General features: G+C 37.6%; 1 protein-coding gene across 2 annotated transcripts in view; it reads left to right on the top strand.

The window, feature by feature from the left end:
- The first annotated feature begins 2,341 nt into the window (after window positions 1–2,341).
- HLTF (helicase like transcription factor) overlaps window positions 2,342–17,162 on the top strand; it is a 63,153-nt gene continuing 48,332 nt past the window's right edge. For both annotated transcript variants that reach the window (XM_027543801.1, XM_027543811.1), the window contains exons 1-5: window positions 2,342–2,584; window positions 3,718–3,925; window positions 13,032–13,198; window positions 16,279–16,412; window positions 16,942–17,039. In XM_027543801.1, coding sequence (XP_027399602.1) covers window positions 2,565–2,584; window positions 3,718–3,925; window positions 13,032–13,198; window positions 16,279–16,412; window positions 16,942–17,039 — 627 coding nt within the window. In that variant the 5' untranslated portion in view covers window positions 2,342–2,564. The remainder of the gene's footprint in view (window positions 2,585–3,717; window positions 3,926–13,031; window positions 13,199–16,278; window positions 16,413–16,941; window positions 17,040–17,162) is intronic.

Here is a 17,162-nt window from a genome sequence, read left to right on the forward strand (position 1 = left end):
GTTACCTCTTTGTGACACTCTCCTTACACATCAGTCCAACACACAAGCCATTGTACAGTTGCCATTCTATTTTTTAGCTACAAGTTCATTTTTCAGAAAACATTATCTTATGTGACAGTTATGAATTTATAAGTGTAGTAACATTTTAATCAAACTAGTACACGCTGCACTTTTTAAACACTAAAATAATAATGATTAAGTGAAAGAGTGCTCAAGTTGAAGTTCAACTGCTAGATCTGAGATGTAAAATAGTGACATTATGGACAAAAATGTTGATTTAGCAAATTTTTACTTCATTCAATCCACATTCTTTAACCATGGTATGGTCACTGCTCACAGGTTTCAAGTCTTGAGAGGATCAGGTTTACCTGCATTGTGACATTTGAAATTTTATCTTTCAATCTGATGAGCATAACTTCCTCATTAACTTTATACACAAAACATCTTCAATTTGGGCATTTTGGGGCATATTTTCCAAGAACTTAGATCTGGCACACCCCAAATTGAACTATACTGCCATTTGCCTCCTAAGACTTCTAGAAGAAAGTAAATGACTGAAATAATTTGAGGGATTTCCTTGGCCATCCAGTGTTAAGACTGTGCTTCCACTGCAGGAACACGGGTTGGATCCCTGGTGGGGGAACTAAGATCCCACATGCCTTGTGTGCGTGTGTGCATGTGCTCAGTCGTGTCCAACTCTCTGCAACCCCATGGACTGTAGTCCTCCAGGCTCTTCTGTCCTTGGTATTTTCCAGGCAAGAATACTGGAGTGGGTTGCCATGTCCTCATCCAGGGGATCTTCCTGACACAGGGATTGAACCCACATCCCTGAACTGGCAGGTGGATTCTTTACCACTGAGCTACCAGGGAAGCTCACATGCCCTGCATGTTCAGTAAAATGAAGTACTGAGTTGCTGCAAATTCTACTCATTCTACACTGGGTTCATATTTACAGATTGTGATAGTTTAAGATAATAAACAAATGCCTCCTAAAAACCTGTTTCACTGACCACCTCTAAAACTCTGTTGTGTGTGCTAAGTCACTTCAGTCATGTCGGACTCTTTGCGACCCCATGGACTGAAGACCACCCAGGCTCCTCTGTCCATGGGATTCTCCAGGCAAGAACACTGGAGTCGGTTGCCATATCCTTCTCCAAATCCTCTGCTGATGGAAGTGTAAAATGGACCACTCTTTGAAGGGTGACGGTCAATAGTAATAACTTTCTCAAATATTTTTCCTTTTTAATCCTGCACTTGTCTTGACATTTACACCTAATCCGAAGGGCAGGTCAGGCCAGCTTCTTACCCTGGTGCTGCTGCTGCACCAGTTAAAAGGCTGACAAGGTGCAGAGACCAGTCCAGCCAGTACCTGGGCTGCACCGGCCCACTCGCCCATCTATTCAAAGCTGAATTCTACCGAGTCTCCTCAGACTCTCAAAAGCTGGCTACTGGGCACGTGGGAGCTCTTCCTACAGTTCCCTGAGGAAAATCAGCTTCTTCCCTTACTGCAGGGATTGTCACGTGCCTTCAAGGGAAGCAGGGATACTTCCAGCAGTCACCCACGAGCTTCTTTTGCTCTCATCGCGTTCTATGATTTTCCTCTAGTAGAAGTGAAAATTTTCCCTAAAAGAAAAAAAATGCGATAGCGAGAGAGAAATGGAAACTCCATAAATCTAAATTGAAATTAAACTCTCTGAACCCGGTGTGTCTCACTGATTCGCTCGTGGGGCTTAAAAGGCATATTTTGAGGGCAGCTACCCGGATTCACCACAGAAAACGAAGTGAAGGATCTGGCTGGTAGGGTTCGTAAAGTGCGGAGCTTATTGACTGGAAGTCCCTACTACATGTCACATTCAGTTCAGTTCAGTTCAGTTCAGTCGCTCAGTCGTGTCCGACTCTTTGCGACCCCATGAATTGCAGCACGCCAGGCCTCCCTGTCTATCACCAGCTCCCGGAGTTCATTCAAATTCACGTCCATCGCGTCAGTGATGCCATCAGATGAAGAGAAAATTAGGATGAGGATGAGGTAAGGCCTGAAAAATGGGGCCGAGGCTTATGGCTTGAGGAAAATAGCGGAAAGGGGAGTTGTCGCCCTCTGTTTGAGGTGGCTAATCAGACGAACCGCGGATGCGTTGAACACCACACTCGTGCTACTGGGCCCGCGTGGCTTTCCCGCGCCCTGTCTTGCAGGCGGGGAAGAACCCGGATGGAACCACCCTTGCAGCTGGGACCACCCCCCAGTCTTTGAATCGCTGCGCGGGGCGGAGTTACCCTCCCTCCTTTGCTTTGATTGGTTTACCTCCGTAGGTCCCTCCTTGGGATTGGACTTTCCGGATGCCAGTCACAATGCGTCGCTAGTCACTCAAATTGTTGCTGGAAGCAGACGGTACTGTAGACGTCTGACCAGATTTCGGGGCGTCTTACTCTCGTGGAGTAGGCTGTCGCTCCGGCGCTCGGAACTTGTCACCGGCTTTTCGGCCGCGAGGCCTGGAAGGAGGCTTATTTAGGCGGCTTGAGAACGATCCTGGGCGTCTGAGTGTTCCGCTCGTCACGCACTCAGCGCCATGTCCTGGATGTTCAAGAGGTGAAGGGGGCGGAGGGGGGGTGGGGCGCCGGCGGTAACCGTCTAGCGGAGTTCTGAAATGAACCTGACCTTCCCAGCGTTTCCTTCTCCTTCGGGGTGCGAGCTGTGCAACTGTTGTTCGTCCTGCTGGCGGCTCGTATAGCCGCGGGAGAAATAAATGCAGAGGGGAGGATCCTCGGGCGAGTCTCCTGCTAGAGCCTTGGGGAAATATCTGTCAAGGGATTTGGGGAACCTGGGGCTCTAAGCTCACTCCTTACCCGGGGTCTCAACCTGTGCTTTATTCCACGAAACACCTATCAGGTACCCACTGTGCGCTGGGCATTGTGCTCGGCAGAAAGGGCTGGGTAAGACAGCTTCTCCCCAAGCACCTCGCAGTTGATGTGTATGCACAGACGTGCAAATATCTATCTGCAGAGGAGCCAAAAGCGGTGTTCGCGACGTTCGAGGAAAACGCAGGGGAAATAGCTTCTATCCATTCCAGAAAAGTGGAAGCTTTCTGGAAGGCCCCAGCCAACTGCCTGTTAGTTTTCATTGTCCGATTCGGTTTACATATTCGTTCCGGAAACAGTTCTCGATCTAAGGGTTGAGGTTACCCTTTAACCAACGGGAGTGGGAGGCTTGGGGTAAGCTTCCCATGATGGCACGGTTTAGATACCTGAATAAAAGAAGGGTTCTCTTCGAAGGGAATTCGAGTAATGGATGCTGAATGTATTATTTGTAAAGCTGTAAGTGGCTTCATGTAAAAAATAGTTCTATATTTTCGAGTTTCTTCTAGCTCAATATTGAAATTTTGGTGTAAAATTAATTACAGACGTCACATAATTTTTCAGTTTAAGTAAGTGATTGTGACTAAGAAAGGTTTGTGAACCCTTATTGGTGTTTTCACTTTGAATACCTGTGGGTAGAAGACGCATTATTGAACAGGTAGGGTTTCTAGAAACCTCCCCCACTCACTCCAATCCTTGCTTTAGCCAGAGCAGATTCATCTCTGTACAGCACTTCCCATATTAGATTTTTTTTTGTTGAAATAAAGTGTGAGAAAGCAATTGGCTTTTAAATATGGTATGGTCTTTGAGGACTGTTTGGTTAAATATTATATTTTTGTGCCCCCCCCCCCCCCTTTTTTTAAATAGAGATCCTGTTTGGAAGTACTTGCAGACTGTCCAGTATGGAGTCCATGGAAATTTTCCACGCCTCTCATATCCAACTTTCTTTCCTCGTTTTGAATTTCAAGATATTATTCCTCCAGATGACTTCCTAACAAGTGATGAAGAGTTAGATTCAGTTTTATTTGGAACTTTGAGAGGCCATGTTGTTGGACTACGCTACTACACAGGAGTAGTGAGTATAGTATTAGATATTAAGTTGATGTGATGTGATGTTATTAACCTAGAAAAGAAGAATTAGGTGATATGTGCAGTAAATATTTAAATAATTGAAATATATCTGGGCAAGAGATAACAAATAATTATTAATGTTCTATTTCTTTTATATCATGGTTACAGTATACAAAGCACTGTTTCCTGTGTAGTCTCATTTGATCACTACACTGTCTCTGTGGTGGATGGAACACTTATTATCCCATTTCAGGAACTGAAGAACTAAAGCTCAGGAAGGTTAAATGATTTGCCCAAAAAGCATAGATAATTGTTTGCAAAGTGACTTCTAAATCAGTTAATTGTTTTCTCTTGTCCTGTCCCTGAGCCCATTTCTACACTTTTTTTTTTAAGTTAGGAAGATCATTTCATGCTACATATGGGACTTGTCTTTTTTAGGTCCTTTTCTTTCTTCCTGTGTTTCTCTTTTTGTGTCTCTATTCTCTGCTTTGTGTGTGTGTGTGAGTGAGAGAACAGAGACAAAGACGGAGAAAACAGTTGTCTTTGTTATGGTTGCCTAGTATGCCTCTGTGTTATCTGCATGGTATATCTCTAGTTTTTTTAATTTTGAAAAATTTCAGATAGGCATAAAAGTAGAATAATACAGTAAACTTCCATGTACCCATGATCCAGATTCAGTAGTTAACAATTTTTTTGCACATTTGCTTCATCACTTTTTTCCTTTGGTACTAAAAATTCCAACTGTATCACTTTACACATTTAAGTGTGTATCTCTAAAAAATGGCAGACATTTTCTTACATCATTGTTGTACTTAGTAAAATTAATAATAATTCCCTGTTATATCCAATAGCTAATACATGACCAGTTTTCTTAATTGGTTAAAATGTCTTTTTATAATTAATTTTTTTTGAATTAGGATCAAAACAAGTTAATAATAGTATCTTTGGTTGTTATGTAAATCACCTCCCTACTCTTTGTTTTATGTCATTGATTTATTGCATAAGCTGCTTATATTGTTCTATGGAAATTTGATTTACCAGTTCTTTCATTCTCCCATATTTTTCTTATGTTGAAGCTTCTCAAATCATTTTTTGGTTGTGTAAAGTATGTTCTGCAGGAGATTCCTTGGGGAAGAATTCCATTTGTCTAGTGTTTTGTCCTCTCGTATTTTCTTTATAATATTAGAGCTTCTCAAATCATTTTGTGGTTGTCTGAAATGTGTTGAAGTGTGTTGTCTAGGAGATTCCTTAAGAAGCAACAATATTTCCTGAGATTTTGTATATTTGTAATTGTGATACGCTTCAAGGACAGTTTGGTTGAATATAAAATCCTTGACTCATATTTTCTATCCATGATATCTTTTTAAAAAAAATTGTATTTATTTTTGCCTGTGAAGTATCTTTGTTGCTGCATGGACTTTTCTCTATTTGCAGAGAGTGGGGGCAACTTTTTAGTTGTGGTGCACAGGTTTCTCATTGTGGTGGCTTATCTTATTGCAGAGCATGTGCTCTGGGATGCATGAGCTTCAATTGCTGGGGCAAGTGGGCTCAGGAGTTGTGGTTCCTGGGCTCTGATATCAAGGATTGAACTTATGTCTCCTGCATTGGAGGTGGACTCTTCACTACAAGCCACCAGGGAAGCCCATGCTATCTTGACGTTGTATAAGATATTGTTGGTGAAATGCCAATATAATTTCTCTCCTATATAAGTGAATTAGAAGTCCCGTAATTTTCATTAGGGAATGTCTTAGTGTTGATTGTTCTGTAACTGTTTTCTTCTATTTCAGAAAACTTTAATTATAGTTTTTCTTTTTTTGGCTGCCCTGGATCTTCGTTGCTGTGCATGGACTTTATGTAGTTGTGGTACCTGGGCTTCTCACTGCGGTGACTTTTCTTGTTTCGGAGCACAGTCTCTAGAGTGCAATCTCAGTAATTGTGGCATACAGGCCTAGTTGCCCCTCAACAAGTGGGATCTTCGCAGACCAGAAATCAAACCCGTGTTCCTTGCATTGGCAGATTCTTAACCACTGGACCACTAGGAAAGTCCTAATTATAGTTTTAAATGGTTTTTGTTTCAAAGCTTGTTTTTTTCTTCAGAGTACTCCATTCTGCTCTTTCTGTATTAGATCTTCTGTGCATATACATATGCCAATTACTTCCTCTGAGGTCATTTTTATCATGTTTTTTCACTTTGCTCTTTTCATCATTTATTTCCCTTACCATTTTTTTTTTAACAAGATGTGTTCACTTTTGTGTTCTTTCTACTTTATTCTTTAATTCTGTATACTACTTTTTTTTTTTTGACTACACTGTGTGACAGGCAGAATCTTAGTTCCCCAACCAGGCTTTGAACTTGTGCTCCTTCAATGGAAGCACAGAGTCATAACCATTGGACCACCAGGGGAGTCCCTATTCTTTAATTCTGAAGTAGTTTTTCTTTTCTGTTTTTTTCCTGAAGTCTATCAGTTCTCAGTTCATGTATCCCATCTGTTCTCCAGCTCTCATACTCATTTCAGAACTTTCCTATTTTAGATTTGTGAAATTTTTCCAAACTAAATATTGTTTTTAAATTTAAACAACCATTAAATCATGGTTGTTTTTTATTATAGAACAATCACTATTTGTTGATCTTAGAATAATTTCTGTGACACTGGTAAGCTATTAAAAATGTGATGGGCTGATTTGGACTGACTAAAATTTATTATTGCTTAATTTTTTAATTTCATAAAGTGTGTATTATTTTATAAGTACTACACATTTATTATTTTAAAATGGCTAAAAAAAAAAAGTAGTGAGTCTCCCTCAGTCCAGAACCACAACTTACTTTGTTATGTCTTCCACACTTTAATTTGAGAGCATATGCATATAAATTGCAACCTTATTATATATTAACAAAAATGAGGGTTGTATTATATATATTATCACCTTTTTTAAAGTAAAATATTAGGAATAATGTCTTTTCAATACAAATATTTATTGTATCTTTTATTTTCTTGATGGACATTTTGGAGTTGATCACTGATAAAAATATTGAAATAAAAATTGAGGTATTTATCTTTGTATACTTTTTTATTATTTATTATTTTCAACTTTTTTATGCTTTATTGAGATGTGATTTATATATATTTTTTAAATGCAAACATTGTAAATACATGATTCTGAGTTTTAAACAAATATATATACCTAATAATCATTACCCCATCAACATATAGATCATTTCCATTACCTCTGAAAGTTCCCTTGTATTCTGTTGCAGTCATTCATCCCTGCCTTTGCCCTAAGAACCACCAGTCTGATTTCTATCACTGTAGATGGTTTAGCCTGTTCTAGAACTTCATATACATTATTTTATTTTTTGTTTTTTTGTGGTGTTCCCTGAGTCATGTAGGATCTTAGTTCCATGCCCAGGGGTCAAACCTGTGACCCCTGCAGTGGAAGCATGGAGTCCTAACCACTAGACTGCCAGGGAATTCTCAAGAGCTTCATATGCGTTGAATCATACAATATGTACTTTTTAAGTCTGGTTTCATTCAAACAACATAATTAAGATACTTCTTGAGTCAGTTTCAGCAATTTATATTTTTATTGAAAAGCGTCCATTTATATTTTCAAATTTATTGCCACAAAATTTGCATAATAGTCATTTATACTTAAAAATATTTTGAGTATGTTTATGGTTGTATTCCTGTTTTCATTGTTTGTGTTATGTATTTGTGTCTATTCTTATTTTTTATTGATTAGCCTCAATAGAGATTTGTCTGTTTCATCTTTTCCTATAATCTTTCTTGAATTTTTTTAATGATTATCATCTTTCTTCATTGATTTATATATTCTGTTATCCTATTTTCCTTAGGTTCATTTTATTTTATTTTTGTATTCTTGATTTGAATGCTTAATTTTAATAATAAAAGCTTTTAATCTTTTAAATTTTCTTCAAAGTACTGCATTGGCTGTATCTCCTAGGTTTTGTTATTTAATATTGGCATTATACATTTTTAACTTTAAAAATGTTTTCCATTTGCTTATGTTTACATTTTTAATTTCTTGACCCTTCAAAGTCTTTATAATAGATTATTTCTTGTCTAAAAATACTGTTATAATTAGTCCTTATTCTTTTTGTTGTCTTAATCTTGTTTTAATATAGCCTTTTTTGTCTTGTGCTTGGATCATATTTTCTTCGTTTTTATAGTCTCCACATTTTGCCCTACTTTTTGGTTATATATTTCCTGTAATTTGCATTAATATGGTTTAAAGAAGATCATGCTTTAATAGTGGCATGGGGAAGGTGGGGTGGTAGAAAACAGAGTTATGCCTCACAGAATATCTTGAAGGAGTAATATTTGTCTGATAATCTGGATAGTTAGACTGTAGTCTCTTAAGTCAGTAGACAGATACTGGGAGATTTAAGCAGCTTTCCTGCATATTTTTCAGGCAATTTAAAGAATTGAGGTAATTCACATACCATAAAATTTATCATTTTTAAGTATACAATTCAGTGGTTTTTAGATATTCACAAGGTTGAATCCCCACTGTCTGATTCCAAAATATTTTCATCATTCCAAAAAACTTTATACTATTACTTTTATAGTATACTATTATACAGAGAAGGCAATGGCACCCCACTCCAGTACTCTTACCTGGAAAATCCCATGGACGGAGGAGCCTGGTAGGCGGTAGTCCATGGGGTCACACAGAGTCGAACACGACTGAGCGACTTCCCTTTCACTTTTCACTTTCATGCATTGGAGAAGGAAATGGCAACCCACTCCAGTGTTCTTGCCTGGAGAATCCCAGGGACGGGGGAGCCTGGTGGGCTGCTGTCTATGGGGTCGCACAGAGTCAGACACTACTGAAGTGACTTAGCAGCAGCAGCATTACTATTATAAGTAATCACTCCTTATTTCTCTCTTCTCTTAGCCCATGGCATCCATTAATTTATGTTCTGTTTCTGTGGATTTACTTACTTTAGACATTTCATATAAAAAGAATCATGCAATATATAACCCTTGGGTCTGGCCTCCATTACTGTCTTCTTTTGTGTTAAATATATAATAGTTCCCTTCTTGTTTCTTTTGTTCTATATTTTGAGTTGTTTCGTACTACTAAGAAACTACTACTAACTACTAATGCCCATGGGAATTGTAGTTATCTTAATTCATAAGTTTGGATTTGTGCTAACTTACTTTTAATTGTTTATAAAAACTTTGCTTTAAAATAGTTCCATTGTCTTCTTCCCCACTCTTCTGTGCTGTTATCATACAAATTAAATCTTTATATACATTGTATATTCATCAGTACAGGTTTAAAATGATTGTTATATGTCCTTTTAAATCAGTGAGGTGAAAAAAGTTACAACCAGAAATTTCATACTGTCTTTTACATTTACCTGTGTTTACTTTTACCTTTACTTGTGCTTTTTATTTCTTCATATATTCACAAATGTTACTGTCTAGTGGCTTTGATTTCAGCCTGAAGGTCTTTTAATATTTCTTGTGGAGCAGTCAGCAAGTGATAGATTCTCTCAGTTTTTGTTTGTCTGGGAAGTCTTAATTTCTTCTTTATTTTTGAAGGATAGTTTTGCCAGATAAAGAATTCTTGGTTGAGTTTTTTCCTTTTAGCACTTTGAGAAGTTATCCCACTGTATTCTGGCCTCTATGGTTTCTGGTGAGAAATCAATTGTTAATCTTCTTGAGGAGCCCCTGTATGTGACGAGTTGCTTCTTTCTGTTGTTTTCAGTGTTCTTTCCACAGTTTGATTATGATGTGTCTGGGTTTGAAGTCTAAGTGTTTTCTACCTGGAATTTGTTCAGTTTCTTAAATATGTAGATTAATGTTTTTCTCATCAAATTTGGGAAGTTTTTGGCTATGACTTCTTCACATGTATTCTCTACCTTTTTTTCTTCTCTCCTTCTGAGATTCTGTGTGTGTTGGTATGCTGCTGTTGTCCCATAGGATCTGTTCATGTTTCTTCATTCTTTTTTCTTGCTGTTCCTCTAACTTTTCCTCAGACATTATAGTCTCAATTGACCTATCATCAGCTTTACTGATTCTTTCTTCTGCCTGCTCATATCTGCTGTTTGGTCCTCTCTAGTGAATTTTAAACTTCGTTAACTATATACTTTTTTGACTCCAGATTTCTGTATGTCAGGAAATTTCTCATGCTTTCCTTTAGTTATTTAGAAATGGTTTGCTTTAGGTCTTTGAACATATTTAAAATTAAAACTTTAAGTTTTTTCTAGTTGTTATCTGTACTTCCTGGGGGATAGGTAATTGATAGCATTTCTCCTATGTGTGGATATACTTTCTCATTTCTTTGCATGTCTCATGTTTTTTTTGGTTGTTGAAAATTAGACACTTTGCATAATGTGACAACTGTAAATCATATCCTGCAGTCCCACTCCTGGACATATATCTGAGGAAAACTATAATTTGAAAAGATTTGTGCAACCTAATGTTCATCGCAGTGGTATTTTCAATAGCCAGGACATGGAAGCAACCTAAATGTCAATCAACAAATGGATGGATAAAGAAAATGTAGTATATCTGTACAATGCAATATTACGCAGCCATAAGAAAGAATGAAATAAGGCCATTTGCAGCAACATGGATGGACCTAAAGATTATCATGCTAAGTGAAGTAAACCTGACAGAGAAAGACAAGTATCATATGATATCACTTATACATGGAATCTAAAAAAAAAAGATAAAAATGAACTTATTTACAAAACAGAAATAGGTCCAAAGACATAGTTACCAAAGGGGAAGTTTGGGGAGAGAGAAATTAGGAGTTTGGGATTAAAATGTACACACTACTATAGAACCAAGAAGGACCTACCATATAGCACAGGGAACGGTACACAATATTTTGTAATGACTTTTAAGTGAAAAGAATATGAAAAATAATAGATTTTATACATATAAATATGTGTGTATGTATATATGCTATGCTATGCTATGGTAAGTCACTTCAGTCGTGTCTGACTCTGTGCGACCCCATTGACGGCAGCCCATCAGGCTCCCTCGTCCCTGGGATTCTCCAGGCAAGAACACTGGAGTGGGTTGCCATTTCCTTCTCCAATGCATGAAAGTGAAAAGTGAAAGTGAAGTCGCTTAGTTGTGTCTGACTCCTAGCGACTCCATGGACTGCAGCCTACCAGGCTCCTCTGTCCATGGGATTTTCCAGGCAAGAGTACTGGAGTGGGGTGCCATTGCCTTCTCCGGTATGTATATATATATACACACAAATATATATGTATAACTGAATCACTGCTCTACACCTGAAACTACCACAGCAGTGTAAATCAACTATACTTCAGTTAAAAGAATAATCTACGTGAGATAAAGAATGTGAACAACAACAAAAATAATGTGGCAACTTTCAAAATCACATTCTTCCTTCTCCCCATAGTTGCTGGTGGTTATTGATTTTAGTAATTGTTGTTTGTTTAGTAACTTTTCTAAATTAACCTTGTAAAAGTTTTTGCTGTCTGTGGCGACTGATAGCTGTATTTGGTTAGCTTAGTGGTCAGCTAATGATTGAATTAGAACCAGTAAATTTCCCAGTCTTTACTGAGAGGACCTGTGTGCATTTGGGGCACTCCTTCGACACTCAGACTGATAGTCGACAACTGTGCCTTAGCCTTTATTTTCTGCCTGTTGAGATCTTCAAGTTTAGCCAGAGGTAAGAGTTTAGGGCCTCTCAGGTCTTTCTTGAACATGTGCACAATGCTGGGCATGCAAATAGCCATGTGCTTGCTTTTGCCCTTCTAGATTTCCAGGAATATGCTGGAGCTTTTCAAAGCCCCTATGGACATCTTATTTTCCGCTTTTTCCTTTTAAACTCTTTGGTTATTGTTTTGTTTGCCTCAGCTATTAATCATTGCTTATAAATTTAAAAAAAAATATATTTTTATTTATTTACGTGGCTGTACTAGTTCTTAGTTGTGGCATGTTGGATGTAGTTCCCTAACCAGGGATTGAACTTGGGCCCCTGTGTTGGGAGTGTGGAGTCTTAACCACTGGACCACCAGGGAGGTCCCTGTAAAATTGTTTTTTATAAACACCCACCCAAGGAAGAAGGTTTTATGTATTGGATGAGTTCAGAGGTCAAGCAGAAACAGCTTTGTAAGTGAAAGTCTTCTAGAGAACCACCATACCGGTCAAATGACAATTCTATAGAAATGAGTCTTTGAAAGATTCTGCTTCAGTATGCTTACTCTGGTAACTACCAGGCTGTACTGAGAATTCTGGCAGGTTGTTCTACTTTAAAAGGCTGTCATGAACTGAGAGCTGGAGATGAGACTAGGGCATTCATATTCAGCTGTTTTCTTGAATTAAGACTCCCCAGGTTTCTGTGACACTTAGGTTAGTTTCCAGAGTTCTGAAAAAGTTGATTCAGTTTTTGCCAGATTTTTTATTGCTTTTATGGAAGAGACAATTTTTGGAAATCTTTCAATTAGAAAATTGGTAGTTTTTAATTAAGTGGGATCAGATAATGGCAGGAGTTGAAGGCTGGATGTGTTTTCTTGATCCACTTCCAATCGGACTTACAATTAATACCTTTTTCCCCTTTCAGATTCTGGAGAACTTAGGCTTAGGAACCAGCCTGCTGGATTCAAATTCTAAGCTCTGCTACTTATTAACTTTATGACCTTGGACAAGTTACTTAACTTTCCTGTGCTTTAGTGTCTTCATCTGCAAGATGGAGATAATGATAAGATCTATCAGTAGGGTTGTGACAATTTTGAAAGCCAATCCGTATAAGGTACTTAGAACAGTGTTTGGTATGTAATAAGCATTCAAGAGATTATCTGTTTTTGAAGTTATGTTGGGAATTTTATATAATGTGTATCTGTTAGTTTTGATTATACCTTTTATATATCAAGGATTTGTTAACTTTCCAATTAATGTAAATTAGGAAAATACTGCAAAAGAGTTATTTTAAAATATATTCTCTAATATTTCTATAGAAATTTGAGTCTAAGAAAATGTACATTTCTTATGTGTGGTGTTATTCAGCAAGCATTAAAAAAATGAATGGAAATCCCAGATAAAGTACAATGAAGAAATCTATCATATATTATTTATAACATATCTGTTTATTTTTATTAGGTTAATAATAATGAAATGGTTGCATTACAACGAGAGCCGACTAACCCCTATGATAAGAATGCAATTAAAGTAAACAATGTGAATGGAAATCAGGTTGGTCATATAAAGAAAGATCTTGCAGCTGCCTTGGCCTATATCATGGACAACAAATTGGCACAAATTGAAGGGTAATGCACTTTTGGAGTTTAGTTTTAATAATTGTGAATTGTGGTGATCTTGGAATTTAAGGATATGTATAGTTGCTCTGACAACTTCTGTCACCATACTTTTAGTATATGTTCAGTAAATATTTTAATTTTATCATCTGCCTGCAGTACCCTAGCCATCAAATAGCTATTCCCTCACTTTCCTGGTAAATTTGGCTCAAATATTAGAAAGTCCACACAATCTTTTAAGAAAAAAGCCTTTTTGTTGTTGTTCAGTCACTCAGTCATGTCTGACTCTTTGCGACCCCATGGACTGCAGCACGCCAGGCTTCCCTGTCCTTTACCACCTCCCAGAGCTTGCTCAAACTCATGTCCATTGAGTCAGTGATGCCATCCAACCATCTCATCCTCTGCTGTTTCCTTCTCCTCCTGGCTTCTATCTTTCCCAGCATCAGGGTCTTTTCCAATGAGTGGGCTCTTTGTATCAGTTGGCCAAAGTATTGGAGCTTCAGCTTTGGCATGAGTTCATCCAGTGTGAATATTCAGGGTTGATTTTCTTTACGATTGACTGGTTTGATCTTGCTCTCCAAGGGACTCTCTTGAGTCTTCTCCAACACCACAGTGCAAAAGCATCAGTTCTTCAGCACTCAGCCTTCTTTATGGTCCAACTTTCACATCCATATGTGACTACTGGAAAAACCCATAGCTTTAACTAGATGGACTTTTATCTGCCATGATTTTAGTTTTTTGAATGTTGAGTTTTAAGCCAGCTTTTTCACTCCTCTTTCACTTTCATCAAGAGGCTCTTTTGTTTCTCTTTGCTTTCTGCCATAAGGATGGTATTATCTGCATGTGTAAGGTTATTCATATTTCTCCCAGCAATCTTGATTCCAGCTTGTGCTTCATCCAGCCTGGCATTTTGCATGATGTACTCTGCATATAAGTTAAATAAACAGGGTGACAATATACAGCCTTGATATACTCCTTTCCCAGTTTGGAACCAGTCGATTGTTTCATGTCCTGTTCTGAGTGTTGGTTCTTGACCTGTGTACATATTTCTCAGGAGGCAGGTAAGGTGGTCTGGTATTCTCATCTCTTGAAGAATTTTCTAGTTTGTTGTGATCCATACAAGCTTTAGCATAGTCAATGAAGCAGATGTTTTTCTGGAATTCTCTTGCTTTTTCTATGATCCAGTGGATCTTGGCAATTTGATCTCTGGTTCCTCTGCCTTTTCTAAATCCAGCTTGTATATCCAGAAGTTTTTGGTTCACATACTGTTGAAGCTTAGCTTGGAACATTTTGAGCATGACCATGCTAATGTGTGAAATGAGTTTAATTGTGCAGTAATTTGAACATTATTTGGCATTGCCCTTCTTTGGGATTGGAGTGTAAACTGACCTTTTCCAGTCTTGTGGCCACTGCTGAGTTTTCCAAATTTGCTGGCATATTGAGTGCAGCACTTTCACAGCATCATCTTTTAGTCTTTGAAATAGCTCAGCTGGAATTCCATCACTTCTACTAGCTTTGTTTGTAGTGATGCTTCCTAAGGCCCACCTGACTTTGCCCACAATGTCTTGCTCTAGGTGACTGATCACACCATTGTGGTTATCTGGGTTTATCTTCTTTGTTATCTTTGGTGGTTATCTTCTTTGTATAGTTCTTTTGTGTATTCTTGCCACCTCTTCTTAATATCTTCTGCTTCTGTTAGGTCCGTACCATTTCTGTTCTTTATTGTGCCCATCTTTGCATGAAATGTTCCCTTGGTATCTCTAATTTTTTTGAGGAGAAAAAAAAGCCTTTTAGTGTATTGGTTTTAGAAGTTTGGGAATGTTTGTTTAAATCTGGTTGTAAGCTGATAGGCTGTGATCAGTTCCAGATGAGTTTGATTTTGCCTGCACAGTGTTTAAATTTTTTCAGTTATTTCCAGTATTAAAATATCTGGACATTCTGCATTTTATGCATATTATTTTTTCCCTAATTATAAAACATTATTTACAAAATTTTCTCTTGATAAATGGAAGATCTGGTAATGCAGGATACTCATTTCCACTTGACATCATTTGACTGGAGCTAGGTAGTTGGAGAAGGCAATGGCACCCCACTCCAGTACTCTTGCCTGGAAAATCCCATGGACGGAGGAGCCCGGTAGGCTGCAGTCCATGGGGTCGCTAAGAGTTGGATACGACTGAGCGACTTCACTTTCACCTTTCACTTTCATGCATTGGAGAAAGAAATGGCAACCCACTCCAGTGTCCTTGCCTGGAGAATCCCAGGGGCGGGGGAGCTGGTGAGATGCCGTCTATGGGGTCGCACAGAGTCGGACACGACTGAAGCGACTTAGCAGCAGCAGGTAGTAGCTGTTGCATTAATTAGGCATATCCCTTCTTAGTTTTACCACCTGTTCCTTTTTTAAAATTCAGTGTCCTTGGTTATATTTTATATGCATTTGTATTTGTGATCTAAATTTTAGTGTAGATTGTTTAGAATATTTAAAGGTGAGTTTGGAAGATAAATACTTAGCAGTGTCTTCTCACTTGTTTACTTGTTTTCTCCTTTTTCAATTCATTTCCTTTCTCAAGTTTTTCAGATGTTGAGAGTAAACTTTCAGTGAATCCTGAATCAGAAATAATTCTTTGAAATCATTCCCCATTTTCTCAGATTGAGTTGCTACACACAGTGGTTCTGTTAGTGAAAGCTCTACCTTCTCAAGTAAACTTACTATTTTACTTATCTTACAACCTTGGTAATAGGTTATCTTATGTATTTAAACACTTTTATCCCATCTTAGTTTCTTCTGGCATTCTGATCCTAAAAACTGCCCTTTCCTTCTCATTGTTGGTCCTCCTCCATGTTCTTTTTCTTGCTAGTCTGCCCAGTTAGTTCCTTTTTGTTGTGGTTGATCAGTTGCTATCATGTCCGACTCTGCAACCCCGTGGACTGTAGCACTCCAGGCTTCTCTGTCCTTCACAATCTCTTTCTGTTTTACTTCCATGTAAAATTTGCATGTGACAGTTATTTAACATGGTTCTTAATAGGACTTAAAATTAAATGTAAAAAAATAACTCTACTAACTTCTAGTTTTTTTCCCTTAATTATAATAGGGTAGTTCCTTTTGGTGCAAACAATACTTTTACCATGCCTCTGCAAATGACATTTTGGGGAAAAGAAGAAAATAGAAAAGCAGTTTTAGATGAGTTAAAGAAACATGGATTTAAATTGGGACCTGCACCAAAATGTAAGTTTAGGGTTTAATATACTATTATTTTGATACTGTAAGATGCCAGAATTATAAAACATTTATTTTCTTAAGTAATAGTTTTGAGTTTGGTTGACTAATTATTGCTGAAGCCTCCAAGTTCTTTTTTAGGACTATTTTTAAGGACATCCCTGAATTTTTTTTCTTTATTTTGAAGTAACAATAGATTCATAGGAGGTTGCACACATACACAGAAGAATGTACAGGGAGGGCCCTCCCCAGATTTCCCCCAGTGATAATACCTGGAAATCCCCGATTTTAAACATTCTTTTTAATAAGTAATAGACAAAAAGAATTTCCTAATAGAGAATGAAAAAGTATTATTTGTGTTTCAGAAGTTCAAATCATGTGCAATTCTTTTAATGTATTTTTTGAATGACCTAGGAAATTTACCTTTAAAATGTTTAAAACGTGTATTAAGGAAAGTTTTAATTTAGCTTATTAGACAAGCTTTAAAAACAATTTACTAAAATATAATTTTGTATTCTTTTCATTTTGTAAATTACAGCTTTAGGGTTCAGTTTGGAAAGTGGTTGGGGCTCTGGAAGAGCTGGACCAAGCTACAGTATGCCAGTTCATGCTGCAGTACAGATGACAACTGAACAGGTGTTCTTTTTTAAAATTTTGTAACCTGAAAGTGAATTTTAAATGTTGAAGATTGATGTTTAAAAATGAGATAAGTATGCATGTGCTAGTGTTAGTGATTTATGCTTTGATGTTTTTGTATTA

Source organism: Bos indicus x Bos taurus, chromosome 1 (genome assembly GCF_003369695.1).
Source record: "Bos indicus x Bos taurus breed Angus x Brahman F1 hybrid chromosome 1, Bos_hybrid_MaternalHap_v2.0, whole genome shotgun sequence".
In the NCBI taxonomy this organism is placed as follows: Eukaryota; Metazoa; Chordata; class Mammalia; order Artiodactyla; family Bovidae; genus Bos; species Bos indicus x Bos taurus.